This window comes from Haliotis cracherodii, unplaced genomic scaffold, assembly GCF_022045235.1.
Source record: "Haliotis cracherodii isolate W230 unplaced genomic scaffold, xgHalCrac1.p SCAF_12, whole genome shotgun sequence".
In the NCBI taxonomy this organism is placed as follows: Eukaryota; Metazoa; Mollusca; class Gastropoda; order Lepetellida; family Haliotidae; genus Haliotis; species Haliotis cracherodii.
The window spans coordinates 23756293-23774435 of NW_027266267.1; the positions used below are offsets into that span (position 1 = coordinate 23756293).

At 40.4% G+C, this 18143-nt stretch overlaps 3 protein-coding genes across 3 annotated transcripts; all 3 read left to right on the plus strand.

The window, feature by feature from the left end:
• Positions 1-717: 717 nt before the first annotated feature.
• Positions 718-3634, plus strand: LOC139457208 (uncharacterized). The gene is made up of 2 exons (XM_071238625.1): positions 718-1242; positions 3605-3634. The coding sequence occupies exons 1-2, from the start codon at positions 718-720 to the stop codon at positions 3632-3634; spliced, it is 555 nt and encodes a 184-aa protein (XP_071094726.1).
• A 2921-nt stretch (positions 3635-6555) lies between these two features.
• LOC139457209 (uncharacterized) lies at positions 6556-7486 on the plus strand. The gene is made up of 2 exons (XM_071238626.1): positions 6556-7080; positions 7460-7486. Exons 1-2 carry the CDS (start codon positions 6556-6558, stop codon positions 7484-7486), a joined length of 552 nt encoding a protein of 183 aa, XP_071094727.1.
• An 885-nt stretch (positions 7487-8371) lies between these two features.
• Positions 8372-9060, plus strand: LOC139457672 (uncharacterized). The gene is made up of 2 exons (XM_071239024.1): positions 8372-8615; positions 8765-9060. Exons 1-2 carry the CDS (start codon positions 8372-8374, stop codon positions 9058-9060), a joined length of 540 nt encoding a protein of 179 aa, XP_071095125.1.
• Positions 9061-18143: the final 9083 nt, after the last annotated feature.

The following is an 18143-nucleotide window of genomic DNA, read 5'->3' on the forward strand; positions in this document are numbered from 1 at the left end:
CAAAGTCTAAAAAGGTCATATTTCCTTGCGTATCCAAAAAGAGTAATAATTGTCATAGTTCCTCAGATATTTGGAATGCACACAATTATGGGTAAATAATATATTCAGTAATGGTGTGGTAAAATATATGAATATTTATTTTGTCACTGCTTCAAAGGGGACACAGGTGGCCAAGTCGTCTAAGGCGCCGCGATTAGCTGTGCAGAATTGCAACCCTTGGGTATGTCAGGAACCTATGATTGTTGGTTCGAAACGCGGTCCGCCCCGATCATGTTATTAGATTTGTGAGCACCATACCCGTGCTCATTGGTTTCACCGAAGTGGTAAACGTCTGAGACCTGCATCACTTTGGGCTTTCCTCCCACATTAACCTGATACGCCATGATATAACTGGAATACTGTTAAAAGCGGCACTAAAACCAACTCACTGACTACTTCAAAATGCAAGGAACGAAATAGTTAAATATTAAAAAAGGTATTTAAACACGTTCTCTAATGAAGCGTGGATGGCAACGTGGAACAGATGTTCGCACATTTCTTGGCCAATGAGTACAGATACATGGTAAGGGCTGAGAGTTTTCTGATATAGTTATGGAACATGTCTACTATTTCAATTTACACACATTACCTCTATAAAAGAAAGGTATGCTGCGTTACCACATCATAGTGTAGTTGTAAACCACATCACTATTGAGTATCAAGAACAATGTATCAAACATGAGTCGCAGATTTACTCTCCACTCAGAGGTCAGCAGTATTTTAGAAGAGGAAGATAGCTTCAACCTTGCTGTTATTGGAGATAGCAGTGTAGGAAAGTCAACCTTAATCTGCAGACTCATCAAACACTGGACAGAACAGAGCAGCAAATCCCACAAGAAAAGTAAGAAACGTGGTAACGCTCGAGTTGATCTTGGAATCAAAGGGCGAAGTCTGACAGTCGATATTGTGAACACATCCACAACGAAGACCTGCACCTTCCCGCAGGGATTCCCCTCCATTGATGTATACGTGTTGGTGTACTCGCTGGTGTGTGATGACTCCTTTGAGTCTGTGGTAGCAGCCAGGGACCAGATCCTCCAGCAACAGGGACCTTCAGTCCCAATAGTGTTCGTGGCCAACAAGACAGACATCGCTGACTCTGTAGATAAGACCGAGAGAATGTCCCGAGATCTGAACATTAACTGTGAATGGGAACATGGACACGTGGAGATCTCGGCTGAGAAGGACCTTAGTGTCTTGCAGGTACTGGAACAGATTATGAAGCGACATCATAAACATGTTTCTGTAACTGATGAAAAAAAGACGCACTCACGTCTTTCTAAAAAGTTGCGATCAATCAAAAATTTCTTTTTAAGGAATAGACGACGTTAAAGTGGTATTTCTATTGAGGAACTTTCAGTGTCCAAAATAACTGAAATTGTATGCATAATATATGTTCATGTCTTTTAACAATATGTCATACTCATAGTCACATAATACCAATAAATCAGTGAATATTTAAATCTGAATTTGTTTTTTTAAAAGGTTGTTTGATTTGTTCAAGAAGGGTACCATGTACGATGACACGCTTTAAGTCAAATTACAGAATCTGACCAGTATTTTCAGTCTGTGTAATCCACAGAGGGACACTCGTGTCATGAGTTCATGAGTATCGGTACAAACGGTATTGTCGATGTGGGCTAGTAGCACTTAGACACTTGATGTCAACAAGGCTAGATAACTGCTTGGAATGACATGAAAAAGGGTCTTTCAGGAAATGATTGCAGTTGATAAATGAGTGATACTAGTTTAATCTCATGTTTCTCATTTGACAACATACCTATCTTTGAACCACTCATCATGAGAATAACATCCAAAATGTTGTTTCCTCAAAATGTATTTACTATGCCGAAAGGGTGTCTGTTCGTAGTACATTACATTGAAACCTATAAAGGGTGTATTTGTAAGTGGCCATGTCAATAGTTGAAATCAATACCCCAAAAAAATAAACACACGCGTCGTCTAGAAGTATCTTTCATATTTTTCAGTGTTCCATCGGGGTTGAATAGCAACCTGCTATCTGAGAGTATATCAACATTTTCATTAGAATGTATGTGTTCGATATTTGACGCCTCACAGCACTACTCCTGCCATACGATGGGGTTCTGAAAAGGCAGTCGAAAATACCGGTGCTAGTTTCTCGTGCATCAGTTAGTCTCACTGGAAAAGGCTTGTCTGAAAGGAATAGGACAGAGTTTTAGTCTAATGCTTCGTGTCCGTCACGCCCTGCCGGAGACGTGTAAAACGTTAGGTGCCGTTTACCGCGGTCGAACCCTTGAGCCACTTTCGGCTATTTGAAGTTGGAAGTCACATGGACTGGTATTCTACAGTTTCTTACACATGTCACTTGCTATACACTTTAAACCATCTCCGTGGTGTATTTGATAGAACATCTACCCAGACAGCGGATAGTCAGTAGTTCAATTCCCTGACAGCTGTATACCAAAATATATGTAAATATGTTATAATTACTTGTTACCCTTCCAGGTTTTGGGGTGATTAGTCAAGAACTTGTCGGCCTTGAGTATAACGTACCCGGGTGGGTTATCAATGTTTATCTGTCGCATGCACGCACGAACGCACGCACGCACGCAATAGCATTTAGGTGTGATGTCATAGGGGATAGGTGACGTCACGTTCAATAGTGACGTCATCTGGTTTGTTCTCTGACGTTTTCATATTTGCAAAGTGGGTCAGTGACATTTCTGTTGATTGCAGTAAATGTTTTAAAACCGATATTGTTGTTACTTTTTATTTGATAACAAATTCCATTTTTCTGGGCATTATCATTTGCAGAAGAAGCCAGTCTTCGTCAGGCAGTTAATGGAAGACCTCGGGCTTCTGCAAATGATGATGCCCTGAAAAATAGCGTTACCCTTATAATACTGATTGGGGCGGTCGGGTAGCCTAGTGGTTAAAGTGTTCGCTCGTCACGCCAAAGCCCCGGGTTCGATATCCGACATGGGTACGATGTGTGAAGCCCATTTTTGGTGTCCCCCGCTGTGATATTGCTGGAATATTGCAAAAAGCGGCGTAAAACCATACTCACTCACTCACTATAATACTAATCAACTTAACAGACTCGCGTTGCCTCCTGACGTACAGGCATTAGCCGGTAGTTACACATTACATTTATCACACATTTCCCTGTTTAACACACGCAGTAATGATACGAGCTTCACACTCTCTTAGGTGTTTCGATTGCATCTTTATTCCAAGCTGTCTCAGATGTGTCACTTGACTCAGAGAAGTGACTCACTACTCCTCATTAGTTTTCAGGATGTGTGAAAGAATAAATATTGCTTTACGCCGCATCAGCAATATTACAGTTAGTCGCGTCGAGAAACAGTATGTGCTTATCAAGAAATGTTATATAAGGATGATGTTATATAAGTCCGTGTGACAGTTTACTGATGCTGTGGCAACTGGCAAATTTGTCATTTTAGTGGTTGTTTCAGAAGGCGTTCTGGTGATTGAAGCATAGGTTTCTTTAGGTTCTGAGGTTGGCATCGACAAAACTAGGTTTGTGAATTGTATTTTGTTTATTTCCATTTGCTGTTTCTAGATTGGACAGTTTTTAGAGAAAGGTGGGTGATCACCTCAGCAGTTCATGCCTTTTTTATAAAGGCTGTCGCAATCTTCTGTTACGTGTGTTTTCTCCCAATGTGCAAGTTCTTACGTGATGTCCATACTTTTGACATTTGAAGCACCTCAAAGGGTTAGGAATGAAGATGCAAACCTTATGAATGCAATAGCCTGGTTTAAATGATTTGTATGCAGTAAGGGCAGAAAACGAAAAGATGTATGTGTTTGTTTCAACAGTCTCGTTGTCTTTTCGCATTGTGAATTGTTTGGCATATGCCACTCATTGATCTTTCATTTCAGAAACAATATCAATAATATCAGCAAACAGTTGATCCCAGTCTCGTACAATACCTCTGCTGGTGTTCAGTGTTCTGTGAGGACACACCAGAAAAGGGACTGCAACAAATCTGTTGCCAATTCGCAACAGATTAGTTGCTTGTTGTTTTCTATTATATTCAAGTGATAGGGTCCTTGTGTGCAAGCGTTTAATGTTCTTAACTTCTCCTGGAGTGTCATGAAGACGAAGCCAATGACAACTTGATCTTGGACTTGCAGCACCAAGAATATTTGGACGACATTCACATTGAGAAAAGTCAAAAGATAACTTTTTAACAAGATCGGCCTCTGCGCCACAGCCTTCTGGCACTGACATTTAGGTAATGTTTGTATTTAAGAAGTAGAGTTGAAATAAATGAACATGAATAATCAAACATTTCCATTTTACATATACACTTCCAAGTCAAATAGTGATAGAACAAGAAGAGAAAGGTGTCCATAGCATGACCAGCCAATTGATAGGGCGGGGCCTATCCTGATAACCGTCCAGGCAACATAAGGGTCATGTACAGGGGTGTATTGCATAAAGGGACCAGTACCTCAACTACTAGAATCCCATCCTCCACCGAGTACTTCGTGTGAAAAACTTAGCAATTTTTATTTTTTTCGGGGGGGGGAGGGGGGGGGGGGGGGGAGAATATAGAAACTTAGGTTAATCTTTTGTTGATTGGTAATACCCTACACTGGATGAGTTCACCAGTTAACGATCATAACGATCACATTGCCCTCGGTATCCAAAAGTATGATACTGGTCATATTGGCGCAGGTATTAAAATGGCTGTAGTATCCTTAAGTCTGATACTGGAGATATTTCCTCACGTATCCTAAATTGTCTCATAATTGTCCTATTACCTCAGATGTCTTAAGTCTGATACTGGTCAATGACCAAATTGAGCAACGCGTTGCTCTCCCTATTCGAACTTTGACCAGAGTAGCATGGGCACTAGTGGCGGAAAGCCCAATATCTCAGCTTTTTAAGGTGTCACAACTCTGATTTTCACCTTTTAACGCATAAAGAAGAGTCATCAGAAAGATGATATTTCCGGCAGCTGTCTGTAAAGTAACCAGAAATAAATGTGGAAATCTGGGTCAAGAGCTGAATGTTCTTGAAAAAGCATACATGTTTTTCCCACAAAAGATGCACCATGGTCGCTTCCGTGAAACTAGCAATCGTGTCCTTGTCCAATTTCTTTCCATAAAGATTTGTAAAAATATATATTTTAAATATTAAAAAATAGCAAAAGGCACCACTTCATCATATGACTGATACATCTTTCAAGTTTCGAGCAAATATACTGAATGGCTTACGAATTCTGCCCCGGAAGCGAACCCCATCACCAATGGAGTCTAAGTCCAACTTCTGTCCCTAAATTTTATTTTATTTTAAAAATTCAAAAAATTCCATGATAGATTTTCCAAGTTTCTATCAGTTACACTGAATAGTTTTCGATTTCTGCCCCAGTAAAGGAAATGATTTCGGACAGACGGACAGACAGACGGACGGACGAACAGACAGACTGACGTCTTATAGAAACAGTTAGCATGTGTGAATAGTACTAATGAAAGTGTATTCTATCAGTTCCTTAAAGTCACAACTTTTAACAATAGTCAGAAATAAACATCTGAAAGAAACACCAGAAATTGGATGAAACAATTGTTGGGATTGAATGGAAAATAAAGTAAGTCTTCTCATGGCTAAACTTCATAATGCATGATGAGTGACTTTAATTTCGTTGATTAGTAATGCTCTACACGAGAGGAGACCATCAGGCCATGTCATTTTATAAGGTATCCCAAAGTCTATAGATCAAATTGCCTCATGTATCCCAAAGTCTAATAAGGTCATATTTCCTCGCGTATCCAAAAGAGTAATAATTGTCATATTTCCTCAGATATTTTGAATTCAAACAATTATGGGTAAATAAAGTCACGTTAAGGGATCAACCGTATAATATATTCAGTTATGGTGTGGTAAAATACATGAATATTTATTTTGTCACTGCTTCAAGGGGGACACAGGTGGCTAAGGTGTCTAAGGCGCCGCGATTAGCTGTGCAGAATTGCGACCCTTGGGTACGTCAGGAACCTATGATTGTTGGTTCGAAACCCGGTTCGCCCCGATCATGTTTTTAGATTTGTCAGCACCATACCCGTGCTCGTGGGTTTCACCGAAGTGGTAAACGTCTGAGACCTGCATCACTTTGGGCTTTCCTCCCACACTAAGCTGATACGCCGTGATATAACTGGAATACTGTTAAAAGCGGCATTAAACCCAACTCACTGACTGCTACAAGATGCAAGGCGCAAAATAGTTAAATATTTAAAAAAGGTGTTTAAACACGTTCTCTGATGAAGCGTGTGTCACTGGGTGGCAACGTGGAACAGATGTTCGCACATTTCTTGGCCAATGAGTGCAATGCAGTACAAGTCGATACAGATACATGGTAAGGGCTGAGAGTTTTCTGATACAGTTATGGAACATGTCTACTATTTCAATTTACACACATTACCTCTATAAAAGAAAGGTATACTTACCACATCATAGTGTAGTTGTAAACCACATCACTATTGAGTATCAAGAACATTGTATCAAACATGAGTCGCAGATTTACTCTCCACTCAGAGGTCAGCAGTATTTTAGAAGAGGAAGATAGCTTCAACCTTGCTGTTATTGGAGATAGCAGTGTAGGAAAGTCAACCTTAATCTGCAGACTCATCAAACACTGGACAGAACAGAGCAGCAAATCCCACAAGAAAAGTAAGAAACGTGGTAACGCTCGAGTTGATCTTGGAATCAAAGGGCGAAGTCTGACAGTCGATATTGTGGACACATCCACAACGAAGACCTGCACCTTACTGCGGGGACTCCCCTCCATTGATGTATACGTGTTGGTGTACTCGCTGGTGTGTGATGACTCCTTTGAGTCTGTGGTAGCAGCCAGGGACCAGATCCTCCAGCAACAGGGACCTTCAGTCCCAATAGTTTTCGTGGCCAACAAGACAGACATCGCTGACTCTGTAGATAAGACCGAGAGAATGTCCCGAGATCTGAACATTAACTGTGAATGGGAACATGGACACGTGGAGATCTCGGCTGAGAAGGACCTTAGTGTCTTGCAGGTACTGGAACAGATTATGAAGCGACATCATAAACATGTTTCTGTAACTGATGAAAAAAAGACGCACTCACGTCTTTCTAAAAAGTTGCGATCAATCAAAAATTTCTTTTTAAGGAATAGACGACGTTAAAGTGGTATTTCTATTGAGGAACTTTCAGTGTCCAAAATAACTGAAATTGTATGCATAATATATGTTCATGTCTTTTAACAATATGTCATACTCATAGTCACATAATACCAATAAATCAGTGAATATTTAAATCTGAATTTGTTTTTTTAAAAGGTTGTTTGATTTGTTCAAGAAGGGTACCATGTACGATGACACGCTTTAAGTCAAATCACAGAATCTGACCAGTATTTTCAGTCTGTGTAATCCACAGAGGGACTCTCGTGTCATGAGTTCATGAGTATCGGTACAAACGGTATTGTCGATGTGGGCTAGTAGCACTTAGACACTTGATGTCAACAAGGCTAGATAACTGCTTGGAATGACATGAAAAAGGGTCTTTCAGGAAATGATTGCAGTTGATAAATGAGTGATACTAGTTTAATCTCATGTTTCTCATTTGACAACATACCTATCTTTGAACCACTCATCATGAGAATAACATCCAAAATGTTGTTTCCTCAAAATGTATTTACTATGCCGAAAGGGTGTCTGTTCGTAGTACATTACATTGAAACCTATAAAGGGTGTATTTGTAAGTGGCCATGCCAATAGTTGAAATCAGTACCCAAAAAAATAAACACACGCGTCGTCTAGTAGTATCTTTCATATTTTTTAGGTATAGGATAAAGCACGAATCCGAGGTTATGCTTGGGGATGTAAAACCCGAGGCGACAGGGGAGAGAAAATGTAAGACCGAGGGCGAAGCCCCGAGGTCTTACATTTGGAATCCCCGATCACCGAGTGTTTTACATCCCGAGGCATAACCGAGGAGGAGTGTTGTATCTAGCTTAGAAACCGTGGGGAAACTGAAAATTTCGAGTGTATGAGAACTACGTTTTGATTCCCTGTACTGACGTAAGTTATAGAAAGTTGATCAGATCATGCATGTGCCGATTATCACGCACTGCACGTGCAGATTGCTGGTACTTGGGAGAGGTTTTACAATTGTCATGTCACGTGACTAGGACGTAACCAAACATATCCTAGCTCACCGGATTATCACGCACTGCACGTGCAGATTGCCGATACTTGTGAGAGGTTTTACAATTGTCATGTCACGTGACCAGCTTCTTTTTAAACGTGCGCATTTCCACAGTAACCACACACTTTTACCGTGAACACGATGAGCGACGAGGACATCTTTCTAACCCATGCTCAGAAAATGGACACTTTCTACTACTTGCCATTAGCGAAACCCAAGGCAGACAGATGGTTCAGCAATTTCCCGATAGGACACAACACGCTTCAAAGCATAATCAAGCGACTGTGTCGGAATGCAGGAATCGAGGGAAAGCGAACAAATCACTCTCTCAGGGCAACTTCTGCCACCAGACTATACAGAGCCAACGTTAATGGGGAGCAGACAGGTAAAGCAACATTTTACGGATTGAAGTTTTAAAAAAAATATTTTTACTTCCAAATTGGTGGCAAAGATAACATACAAATTATTTGTGGGCAACTATTTTGGAGTAGTGTTATCATTTGAAAGGTACAATTGATAGCGTATATGTTTCAGGCCATCGAAGCGAAACTGTGCGCACTTATAATCGGACATCCGAAGATCAGAAACTGCTGGTGTCGTACATCATCTATGGTGGTGGAAAGCAGAAAAAGTCTGTTACTGCCACTGCCACGAGACCACCTCCAGATGATGCTACTGCGCCGCCGTCAGTTGCTACTGCTACTGCTATTCCGTCATCTGCAGCACCGCCACCAGCCGTTTCCAGCGAAATTGTCTCTGATCACGACTTGCGAGAGAAAACCAAAAAAGACGCTTCGCGGAACATTTGTGTCACATTCAACTTCAGCTGAACTGTAAATGGCATGGTTAATGGCATCTCAGAATAAACATTCTTGAAATTGAAACATGTGTGTGTTGATTTATTTTAAAGAACTAATCCGCTACCCCACGCCTGGTTTGCGCCATGGGTCAGGTTAATAAATCTGTTGGTAAAACCTCAAGTGAGGGGCAGGTCAATAAACAACCTGAACAACTCTACCAGAAAGGGACAAGTTAATATATCTTCAGTATGGACCTCCCTCTGATCAGCAAGTATACTTGTTGGATAATCAGTAGTGAGCGGTTCATGCAGACTGGCGGTCATTCCACGATAGCAATGCACCCACGAAACAATAGACATAATTTACCCTAGGTTTCTAATGTTCCATCAGTGTTGAATAGCAACCTGCTATCTGAGAGTATATTGACCTAACATTTTAATTGGAATGTATGTGTTTGATGTTTGACGCCACACAGCACTACTCCTGCCATACGATGGGGTTCTGAAAAGGCAGTCGAAAATACCGGTGTTAGTATCTGGTGCATCTGTGAGTCTCACTGGAAAAGGTTTGTCTGAAAGGAATAGGACAGAGTTTTAGTCTAATCTTTCGTGTCCGTCACGCCCTGCCGGAGACTTGTAAAACGTTAGCTGCCGTTTACCGCGGTCGAACCCTTGAGACACCTTCGGCTATTTGAAGTTGGAAATCACATGGACTGGTATTCTACAGTTTCTTACACATGTCATTGTTATACACCTTAAACTGCCTCCGTGGTGTATTTGATAGAACATCTACCCAGACAGCGGATAGTCAGTAGTTCAATTCCCTGACCGCTGTATACCAAAATATATGTAAATATGTTATAATTACTGGTTACCCTTCCGGGTTTAGGGGGATTAGTCAAGAACTTGTCGGCCTGGAGTATGATGTACCCGGGTGGGTTATCAATGTTAATCGGACGCACGGAAGCACGAACGCAGGCACGCACGCAATAGCATTTAGGTGACGTCATAGGGGGATAGGTGACGTCACGTTCAATAGTGACGTCATCTGGTTTGTTCTCTGACGTTTCCATATTTGTAAAAGTGGGTCAGTGATATTTGTGTTGATTGCAGTAAATGTTTTTATTTGATAACAAATTCCATTTTTCTTGGCATTATCATTTGTAGAAGAAGCCAGTCTTCGTCGGGCAGTTAATGGAAGACCTCGGGCTTCTGCAAATGATGATACCCTGAAAAATAGCGTTACCCTTATAATACTAATTGGGGCGGTCGGGTAGCCTAGTGGTTAAAGCATTCGCTCGTCACGCCGAAGACCCGGGTTCGATTCCCGACATGGGTACAATGTGTGAAGCCCATTTTTGGTGTCCCCCGCTGTGAAATTGCTGGGATATTGCTTAAAGCGGCGTACAACCATACTCAATCACTCACTCACTATAATATTAATCAACTAAACAGAATCGCGTTGCCTCCTGACGTACAGACATTAGCCGGTAGTTACACATTACATTTATCACACATTCCCCTGTTTAACACACCCAGTGCTTCACACTCTCTTAAGTGTTTCGATAGCAGCTTTATCCAAACTGTGTCAGTGTGTCAATTGACTCAGAGAAGTGACTCACTACTCCATCATTAGTTTTCAGGATGTGTGAAAGAATAAATATTGCTTTAAGCCGCACCAGCAATATTACAGTTAGTCGCGTCGAGAACCAGTATGTGTATATAAAAAATTGTTATATAAGGTCCGTGTGACAGTTTACTGATGCTATGGCAACTGGCAAATTTGTAATTTTAGTGGTTGTTTCAGAAGGGGTTCTGGTGATTGAAGCATAGGTTTCTTTAGGTTCTGAGGTTGGCATCGACAAAACTAAGTTTGTGAATTGTATTTTGTTTATTTCCATTTGCTGTTTCTAGATTGGACAGTTTTTAGAGAAAGATGGGTGATAACCTCAGCAGTTCATGCCTTTTTAATAAATGCTGTCGCAATCTTCCTTTACGTGTGTTTTCTCCCAATGTGCAAGTACTCACGTGATGTCCACACTTTTGACATTTGAAGCACCTCAAAGGGTTAGGAATGAAGATGCAAACCTTGTGAATGCAATAGCCTGGTTTGACTGACTTGTGTGCAGTAGGAACAGAAAACGAAAAGATATATATGTTTGTTTCAACAGTCTCGTTGTCTTTTCGCATTGTGAATTGTTTGGCATATGCCAATCATTGATCTTTCATTTCAGAAACAATATCAATAATATCAGCAAACAATCGATCCCAGTCTCTTACAATACCTCTGCTGGTGTTCAGTGTTCTGTGAGGACACACCAGAAAAGGGACTGCAACAAATCTGTTGCCAATTCGCAACAGATTAATTGCTTGTTGTTTTCTATTATATTCAAGTGATAGGGACCTTGTGTGCAAGCGTTTAATGTTCTTAACTTCTCCTGGAGTGTCATGAAGACGAAGCCAATAACAACTTGATCTTGGACTTGCAGCACCAAGAATATCCGGATGATCATGACATTCACATGTCAAAGTCAAAAGATAACTTTTTCACCAGATCGGCCTATGCGCCACAGCCTTCTGGCACTGACATCTAGGTAATGTTTGTATTTAAGAAGTAGAGTTAAAAAAGAAATGAACATAAATAATCATTTCCATTTTACATATACACTTCCAAGTCAAATAGTGATAGAACAAGAAGGGTGAGGTGTCCATAGCATGACCAGCCAATTAATAGAGCGGGGCCTATCCTAACAACCGTCCAGGCAACATAAGGGTCACAGGGGTGTATTGCGTAAAGAGACCAGTACCTCAACTACCAGAATCCCATCCAAACTATAGAAACTTAGGTTAATCTTTCGTTGAATGGTAATACTCTACACTGGATGAGTTCACCAGTTAACGATCATAACGTCATCAAGTATCATTAAGTATCCTTAAGTCTGATACTGGAGATATTTCCTCACGTATCCTAAAGTATCATAATTGTCCTATTACCTCAGATGTCTTGAAGTCTGATACTGGTCAATGACCAAATTGAGCAACGCGTTGCTCTCCCTATTCGAACTTGACCTGAGTAGCGTGGGCACTAGTGGCGGAAAGCCCAATATCTCAGCTTTTTAAGGTGTCACAACTCTGATTCACACCTTTCAACGCGTAACGAAGAGTCATCAGAAAGATGATATTTCCGGCAGCTTTCGGTAAAGTAACCCGAATTTAATGTGCAAATCTGGGTCAAGAGTTGAATGTTCTTGAAAAAGCATACATGTTTTTCCCACAAAAGATGCACCATGGTCGCTTCCCTGAAACTAGCAATCGTGTCCTTGTCCAACTTCTTTCCATAAAGATTTGTAAAAATCTATATTTTATATATTTCAAAAGAGCAAAAGGCACCACTTCAGCATATGACTGATACATCTTTCAAGTTTTCGAGCAAATATACTGAATGACTTACGAATTCTGCCCCGGGAACGAACTCCATTCCCAATGGAGTATATGTCCAACTTGACTAGAGTTAAAAAAGAAATGAACATAAATAATCAAACATTTCCATTTTACATATACACTTTCAAGTCAAATAGTGATAGAACAAGAAGGGTGAGGTGTCCATAGCATGACCAGCCAATTAATAGAGCGGGGCCTATCCTAACAACCGTCCAGGCAACATAAGGGTCACAAGGGTGTATTGCGTAAAGAGACCAGTACCTCAACTACCAGAATCCCATCCAAACTATAGAAACTTAGGTTAATCTTTCGTTGAATGGTAATACTCTACACTGGATGAGTTCACCAGTTAACGATCATAACGTCATCAAGTATCATTAAGTATCCTTAAGTCTGATACTGGAGATATTTCCTCACGTATCCTAAAGTATCATAATTGTCCTATTACCTCAGATGTCTTGAAGTCTGATACTGGTCAATGACCAAATTGAGCAACGCGTTGCTCTCCCTATTCGAACTTGACCTGAGTAGCGTGGGCACTAGTGGCGGAAAGCCCAATATCTCAGCTTTTTAAGGTGTCACAACTCTGATTCACACCTTTCAACGCGTAACGAAGAGTCATCAGAAAGATGATATTTCCGGAAGGTTTCGGTAGAGTAACCCGAATTTAATGTGCAAATCTGGGTCAAGAGTTGAATGTTCTTGAAAAAGCATACATGTTTTTCCCACAAAAGATGCACCATGGTCGCTTCCCTGAAACTAGCAATCGTGTCCTTGTCCAACTTCTTTCCATAAAGATTTGTAAAAATCTATATTTTATATATTTCAAAAGAGCAAAAGGCACCACTTCAGCATATGACTGATACATCTTTCAAGTTTTCGAGCAAATATACTGAATGACTTACGAATTCTGCCCCGGAAACGAACTCCATTCCCAATGGAGTATATGTCCAACTTGACTAGAGTTAAAAAAGAAATGAACATAAATAATCAAACATTTCCATTTTACATATACACTTTCAAGTCAAATAGTGATAGAACAAGAAGGGTGAGGTGTCCATAGCATGACCAGCCAATTAATAGAGCGGGGCCTATCCTAACAACCGTCCAGGCAACATAAGGGTCACAAGGGTGTATTGCGTAAAGAGACCAGTACCTCAACTACCAGAATCCCATCCAAACTATAGAAACTTAGGTTAATCTTTCGTTGAATGGTAATACTCTACACTGGATGAGTTCACCAGTTAACGATCATAACGTCATCAAGTATCATTAAGTATCCTTAAGTCTGATACTGGAGATATTTCCTCACGTATCCTAAAGTATCATAATTGTCCTATTACCTCAGATGTCTTGAAGTCTGATACTGGTCAATGACCAAATTGAGCAACGCGTTGCTCTCCCTATTCGAACTTGACCTGAGTAGCGTGGGCACTAGTGGCGGAAAGCCCAATATCTCAGCTTTTTAAGGTGTCACAACTCTGATTCACACCTTTCAACGCGTAACGAAGAGTCATCAGAAAGATGATATTTCCGGCAGCTTTCGGTAAAGTAACCCGAATTTAATGTGCAAATCTGGGTCAAGAGTTGAATGTTCTTGAAAAAGCATACATGTTTTTCCAACAAAAGATGCACCATGGTCGCTTCCCTGAAACTAGCAATCGTGTCCTTGTCCAACTTCTTTCCATAAAGATTTGTAAAAATCTATATTTTATATATTTCAAAAGAGCAAAAGGCACCACTTCAGCATATGACTGATACATCTTTCAAGTTTTCGAGCAAATATACTGAATGACTTACGAATTCTGCCCCGGAAACGAACTCCATTCCCAATGGAGTCTAAGTCCAATATCTGTCCCTAAAACTGTTTAAAAAAATAACATTCGAAAAATCCCATGATAGATTTTCCAAGTTTCTATCAAATACACTGAATAGTTTTCGATTTCTGCCCCAGTAAAGGAAATGATTATGGACAGACAGACGGACAGACGGACGGACGAGCAGACAGACTGACGTCTTATAGAAACAGTTAGAATGTGTGAATGGTACTAATGAAAGTGTATTCTATCAGTTCTATAAAGTCACAACTTTTAACAATAGTGAGAAATAAACATCTGAAAGAAACACCAGAAATTGGATGGAACAATTGTTGGGATTGAATGGAAAATAAAGTAAGTCTTCTCATGGCTAAACTTCATAATGCATGATGAGTGACTTTAATTTCCTTGATTGGTAATGCTCTACACGAGAGGAGATCATCAGGCTATGTCTTTTTATAAGGTATCCCTAAGCCTTAATATATAGATCAAATTTCTCAGGTATCCCAAAGTCTAATAAGGTCATATTTCCTTGCGTATCCAAAAAGAGTAATAATTTTCATAGTTCCTCAGATATTTGGAATGCAAACAATTATGGGTAAATAATATATTCAGTAATGGTGTGGTAAAATATATGAATATTTATTTTGTCACTGCTTCAAAGGGGACACAGGTGGCCAAGTCGTCTAAGGCGCCGCGATTAGCTGTGCAGAATTGCGACCCTTGGGTATGTCAGGAACCTATGATTGTTGGTTCGAAACGCGGTCCGCCCCGATCATGTTATTAGATTTGTGAGCACCATACCCGTGCTCATTGGTTTCACCGAAGTGGTAAACGTCTGAGACCTGCATCACTTTGGGCTTTCCTCCCACATTAAGCTGATACGCCATGATATAACTGGAATACTGTTAAAAGCGGCACTAAAACCAACTCACTGACTACTTCAAAATGCAAGGAACGAAATAGTTAAATATTAAAAAAGGTGTTTAAACACGTTTTCAACTGAAGCGTGTGTCACTAGATGGCAACTTGGAACAGATGTTCGCACATTTCTTGGCCAATGAGTACAGATACATGGTAAGGGCTGAGACTGTTCGTGGCCAACAAGACAGACATCGCTGGCTCTGTAGATAAGACCGAGAGAATGTCCCGAGATCTGAACATTAACTGTGAATGGGAACATGGACACGTAGAGATCTCGGCTGAGAAGGACCTTAGTGTCTTGCAGGTACTGGAACAGATTATGAAGCGACATCATAAACATGTTTCTGTGACTGATGAAAAAAAGACACACTCACTTCTTTCTAAAAAGTTGCGATCAATCAAAAATTTCTTTTTAAGGAATAGACGACGTTAAAGTGGTATTTCTATTGAGGAACTTTCAGTGTCCAAAATAACTGAAATTGTATGCATAATATATGTTCATGTCTTTTAACAATATGTCATACTCATAGTCACATAATACCAATAAATCAGTGAATATTTAAATCTGAATTTGTTTTTTTAAAAGGTTGTTTGATTTGTTCAAGAAGGGTACCATGTACGATGACACGCTTTAAGTCAAATCACAGAATCTGACCAGTATTTTCAGTCTGTGTAATCCACAGAGGGACACTCGTGTCATGAGTTCATGAGTATCGGTACAAACGGTATTGTCGATGTGGGCTAGTAGCACTTAGACACTTGATGTCAACAAGGCTAGATAACTGCTTGGAATGACATGAAAAAGGGTCTTTCAGGAAATGATTGCAGTTGATAAATGAGTGATACTAGTTTAATCTCATGTTTCTCATTTGACAACATACCTACCTTTGAACCACTCATCATGAGAATAACATCCAAATTGTTTCCTAAAAATGTATTTACTATGCCTGAAGGGTTTCTGTTCTTAGTACATTACATTGAAACCTATAAAGGGTGTATTTGTAAGTGGCCATGTCAATAGTTGAAATCAATACCCAAAAAAAATAAACACACGCGTCGTCTAGAAGTATCTTTCATATTTTTCAGTGTTCCATCGGGGTTGAATAGCAACCTGCTATCTAAGAGTATATTGGCCTAACATTTTCATTAGAATGTATGTGTTCGATATTTGACGCCTCACAGCACTACTCCTGCCATACGATGGGGTTCTGAAAAGGCAGTCGAAAATACCGGTGCTAGTTTCTCGTGCATCAGTTAGTCTCACTGGAAAAGGTTTGTCTGAAAGGAATAGGACAGAGTTTTAGTCTAATGTTTCGTGTCCGTCACGCCCTGCCGGAGACTTGTAAAACGTTAGGTGCCGTTTACCACGGTCGAACCCTTGAGCCACTTTCGGCTATTTGAAGTGGGAAGTCACATGGACTGGTATTCTACAGTTTCTTACACATGTCACTTGCTATACACTTTAAACCACCTCCGTGGTGTATTTGATAGAACATCTACCCAGACAGCGGATAGTCAGTAGTTCAATTCCCTGACCGCTGTATACCAAAATATATGTAAATATGTTATAATTACTTGTTACCCTTCCAGGTTTTGGGGTGATTAGTCAAGAACTTGTCGGCCTTGAGTATAACGTACCCGGGTGGGTCATCAATGTTAATCTGTCGCATGCACGCACGAACGCACGAACGCACGAACGCGCGCACGCACGCAATAGCAATTAGGTGACGTCCTAGGGGATAGGTGACGTCACGTTCAATAGTGACGTCATCTGGTTTGTTCTCTGACGTTTTCATATTTGTAAAAGTGGGTCAGTGACATTTGTGTTGATTGCAGTAAATGTTTTAAAACCGATATTGTTGTTACTTTTTATTTGATAACAAATTCCATTTTTCTGGGCATTATCATTTGCAGAAGAAGCCAGTCTTCGTCAGGCAGTTAATGGAAGACCTCGGGCTTCTGCAAATGATGATGCCCTGAAAATAGCGTTACCCTTATAATACTGATTGGGGCGGTCGGGTAGCCTAGTGGTTAAAGTGTTCGCTCGTCACGCCAAAGACCCGGGTTCGATATCCGACATGGGTACAATGTGTGAAGCCCATTTTTGGTGTCCCCCGCTGTGATATTGCTGGAATATTGAAAAAATCGGCGTAAAACCATACTCACTCACTCACTATAATACTAATCAACTTAACAGACTCGCGTTGCCTCCTGACGTACAGGCATTAGCCGGTAGTTACACATTACATTTATCACACATTTCCCTGTTTAACACACGCAGTAATGATACGTGCTTCACACTCTCTTAGGTGTTTCGATTGCAGCTTTATTCCAAGCTGTCTCAGATGTGTCACTTGACTCAGAGAAATGACTCACTACTCCTCATTAGTTTTCAGGATGTGTGAAAGAATAAATATTGCTTTACGCCGCATCAGCAATATTACAGTTAGTCGCCTCGAGAACCAGTATGTGCTTATCAAGAAATGTTATATAAGGATGATGTTATATAAGTCCGTGTGACAGTTTACTGATGCTGTGGCAACTGGCAAATTTGTCATTTTAGTGGTTGTTTCAGAAGGCGTTCTGGTGATTGAAGCATAGGTTTCTTTAGGTTTTGAGGTTGGCATCGACAAAACTAGGTTTGTGAATTGTATTTTGTTTATTTCCATTTGCTGTTTCTAGATTGGACAGTTTTTAGAGAAAGATGGGTGATCACCTCAGCAGTTCATGCCCTTTTTTATAAAGGCTGTCGCAATCTTCTGTTACGTGTGTTTTCTCCCAATGTGCAAGTACTTACGTGATGTCCATACTTTTGACATTTGAAGCACCTCAAAGGGTTAGGAATGAAGCTGCAAACCTTATGAATGCAATAGCCTGGTTTAAATGATTTGTATGCAGTAAGGGCAGAAAACGAAAAGATGTATGTGTTTGT

Coding starts and splice junctions, on each gene's coding strand:
- LOC139457208 (XM_071238625.1), top strand. CDS start 718: ATGAGTCGCAGATTTACTCTCCACTCAGAGGTCAGCAGTATTTTAGAA. Junction 1,243..3,604: donor AGGACCTTAGTGTCTTGCAG/GTACTGGAACAG, acceptor TGCTGTTTCTAG/ATTGGACAGTTTTTAGAGAA.
- LOC139457209 (XM_071238626.1), top strand. CDS start 6,556: ATGAGTCGCAGATTTACTCTCCACTCAGAGGTCAGCAGTATTTTAGAA. Junction 7,081..7,459: donor AGGACCTTAGTGTCTTGCAG/GTACTGGAACAG, acceptor TGTAATCCACAG/AGGGACTCTCGTGTCATGAG.
- LOC139457672 (XM_071239024.1), top strand. CDS start 8,372: ATGAGCGACGAGGACATCTTTCTAACCCATGCTCAGAAAATGGACACT. Junction 8,616..8,764: donor CGTTAATGGGGAGCAGACAG/GTAAAGCAACAT, acceptor TATATGTTTCAG/GCCATCGAAGCGAAACTGTG.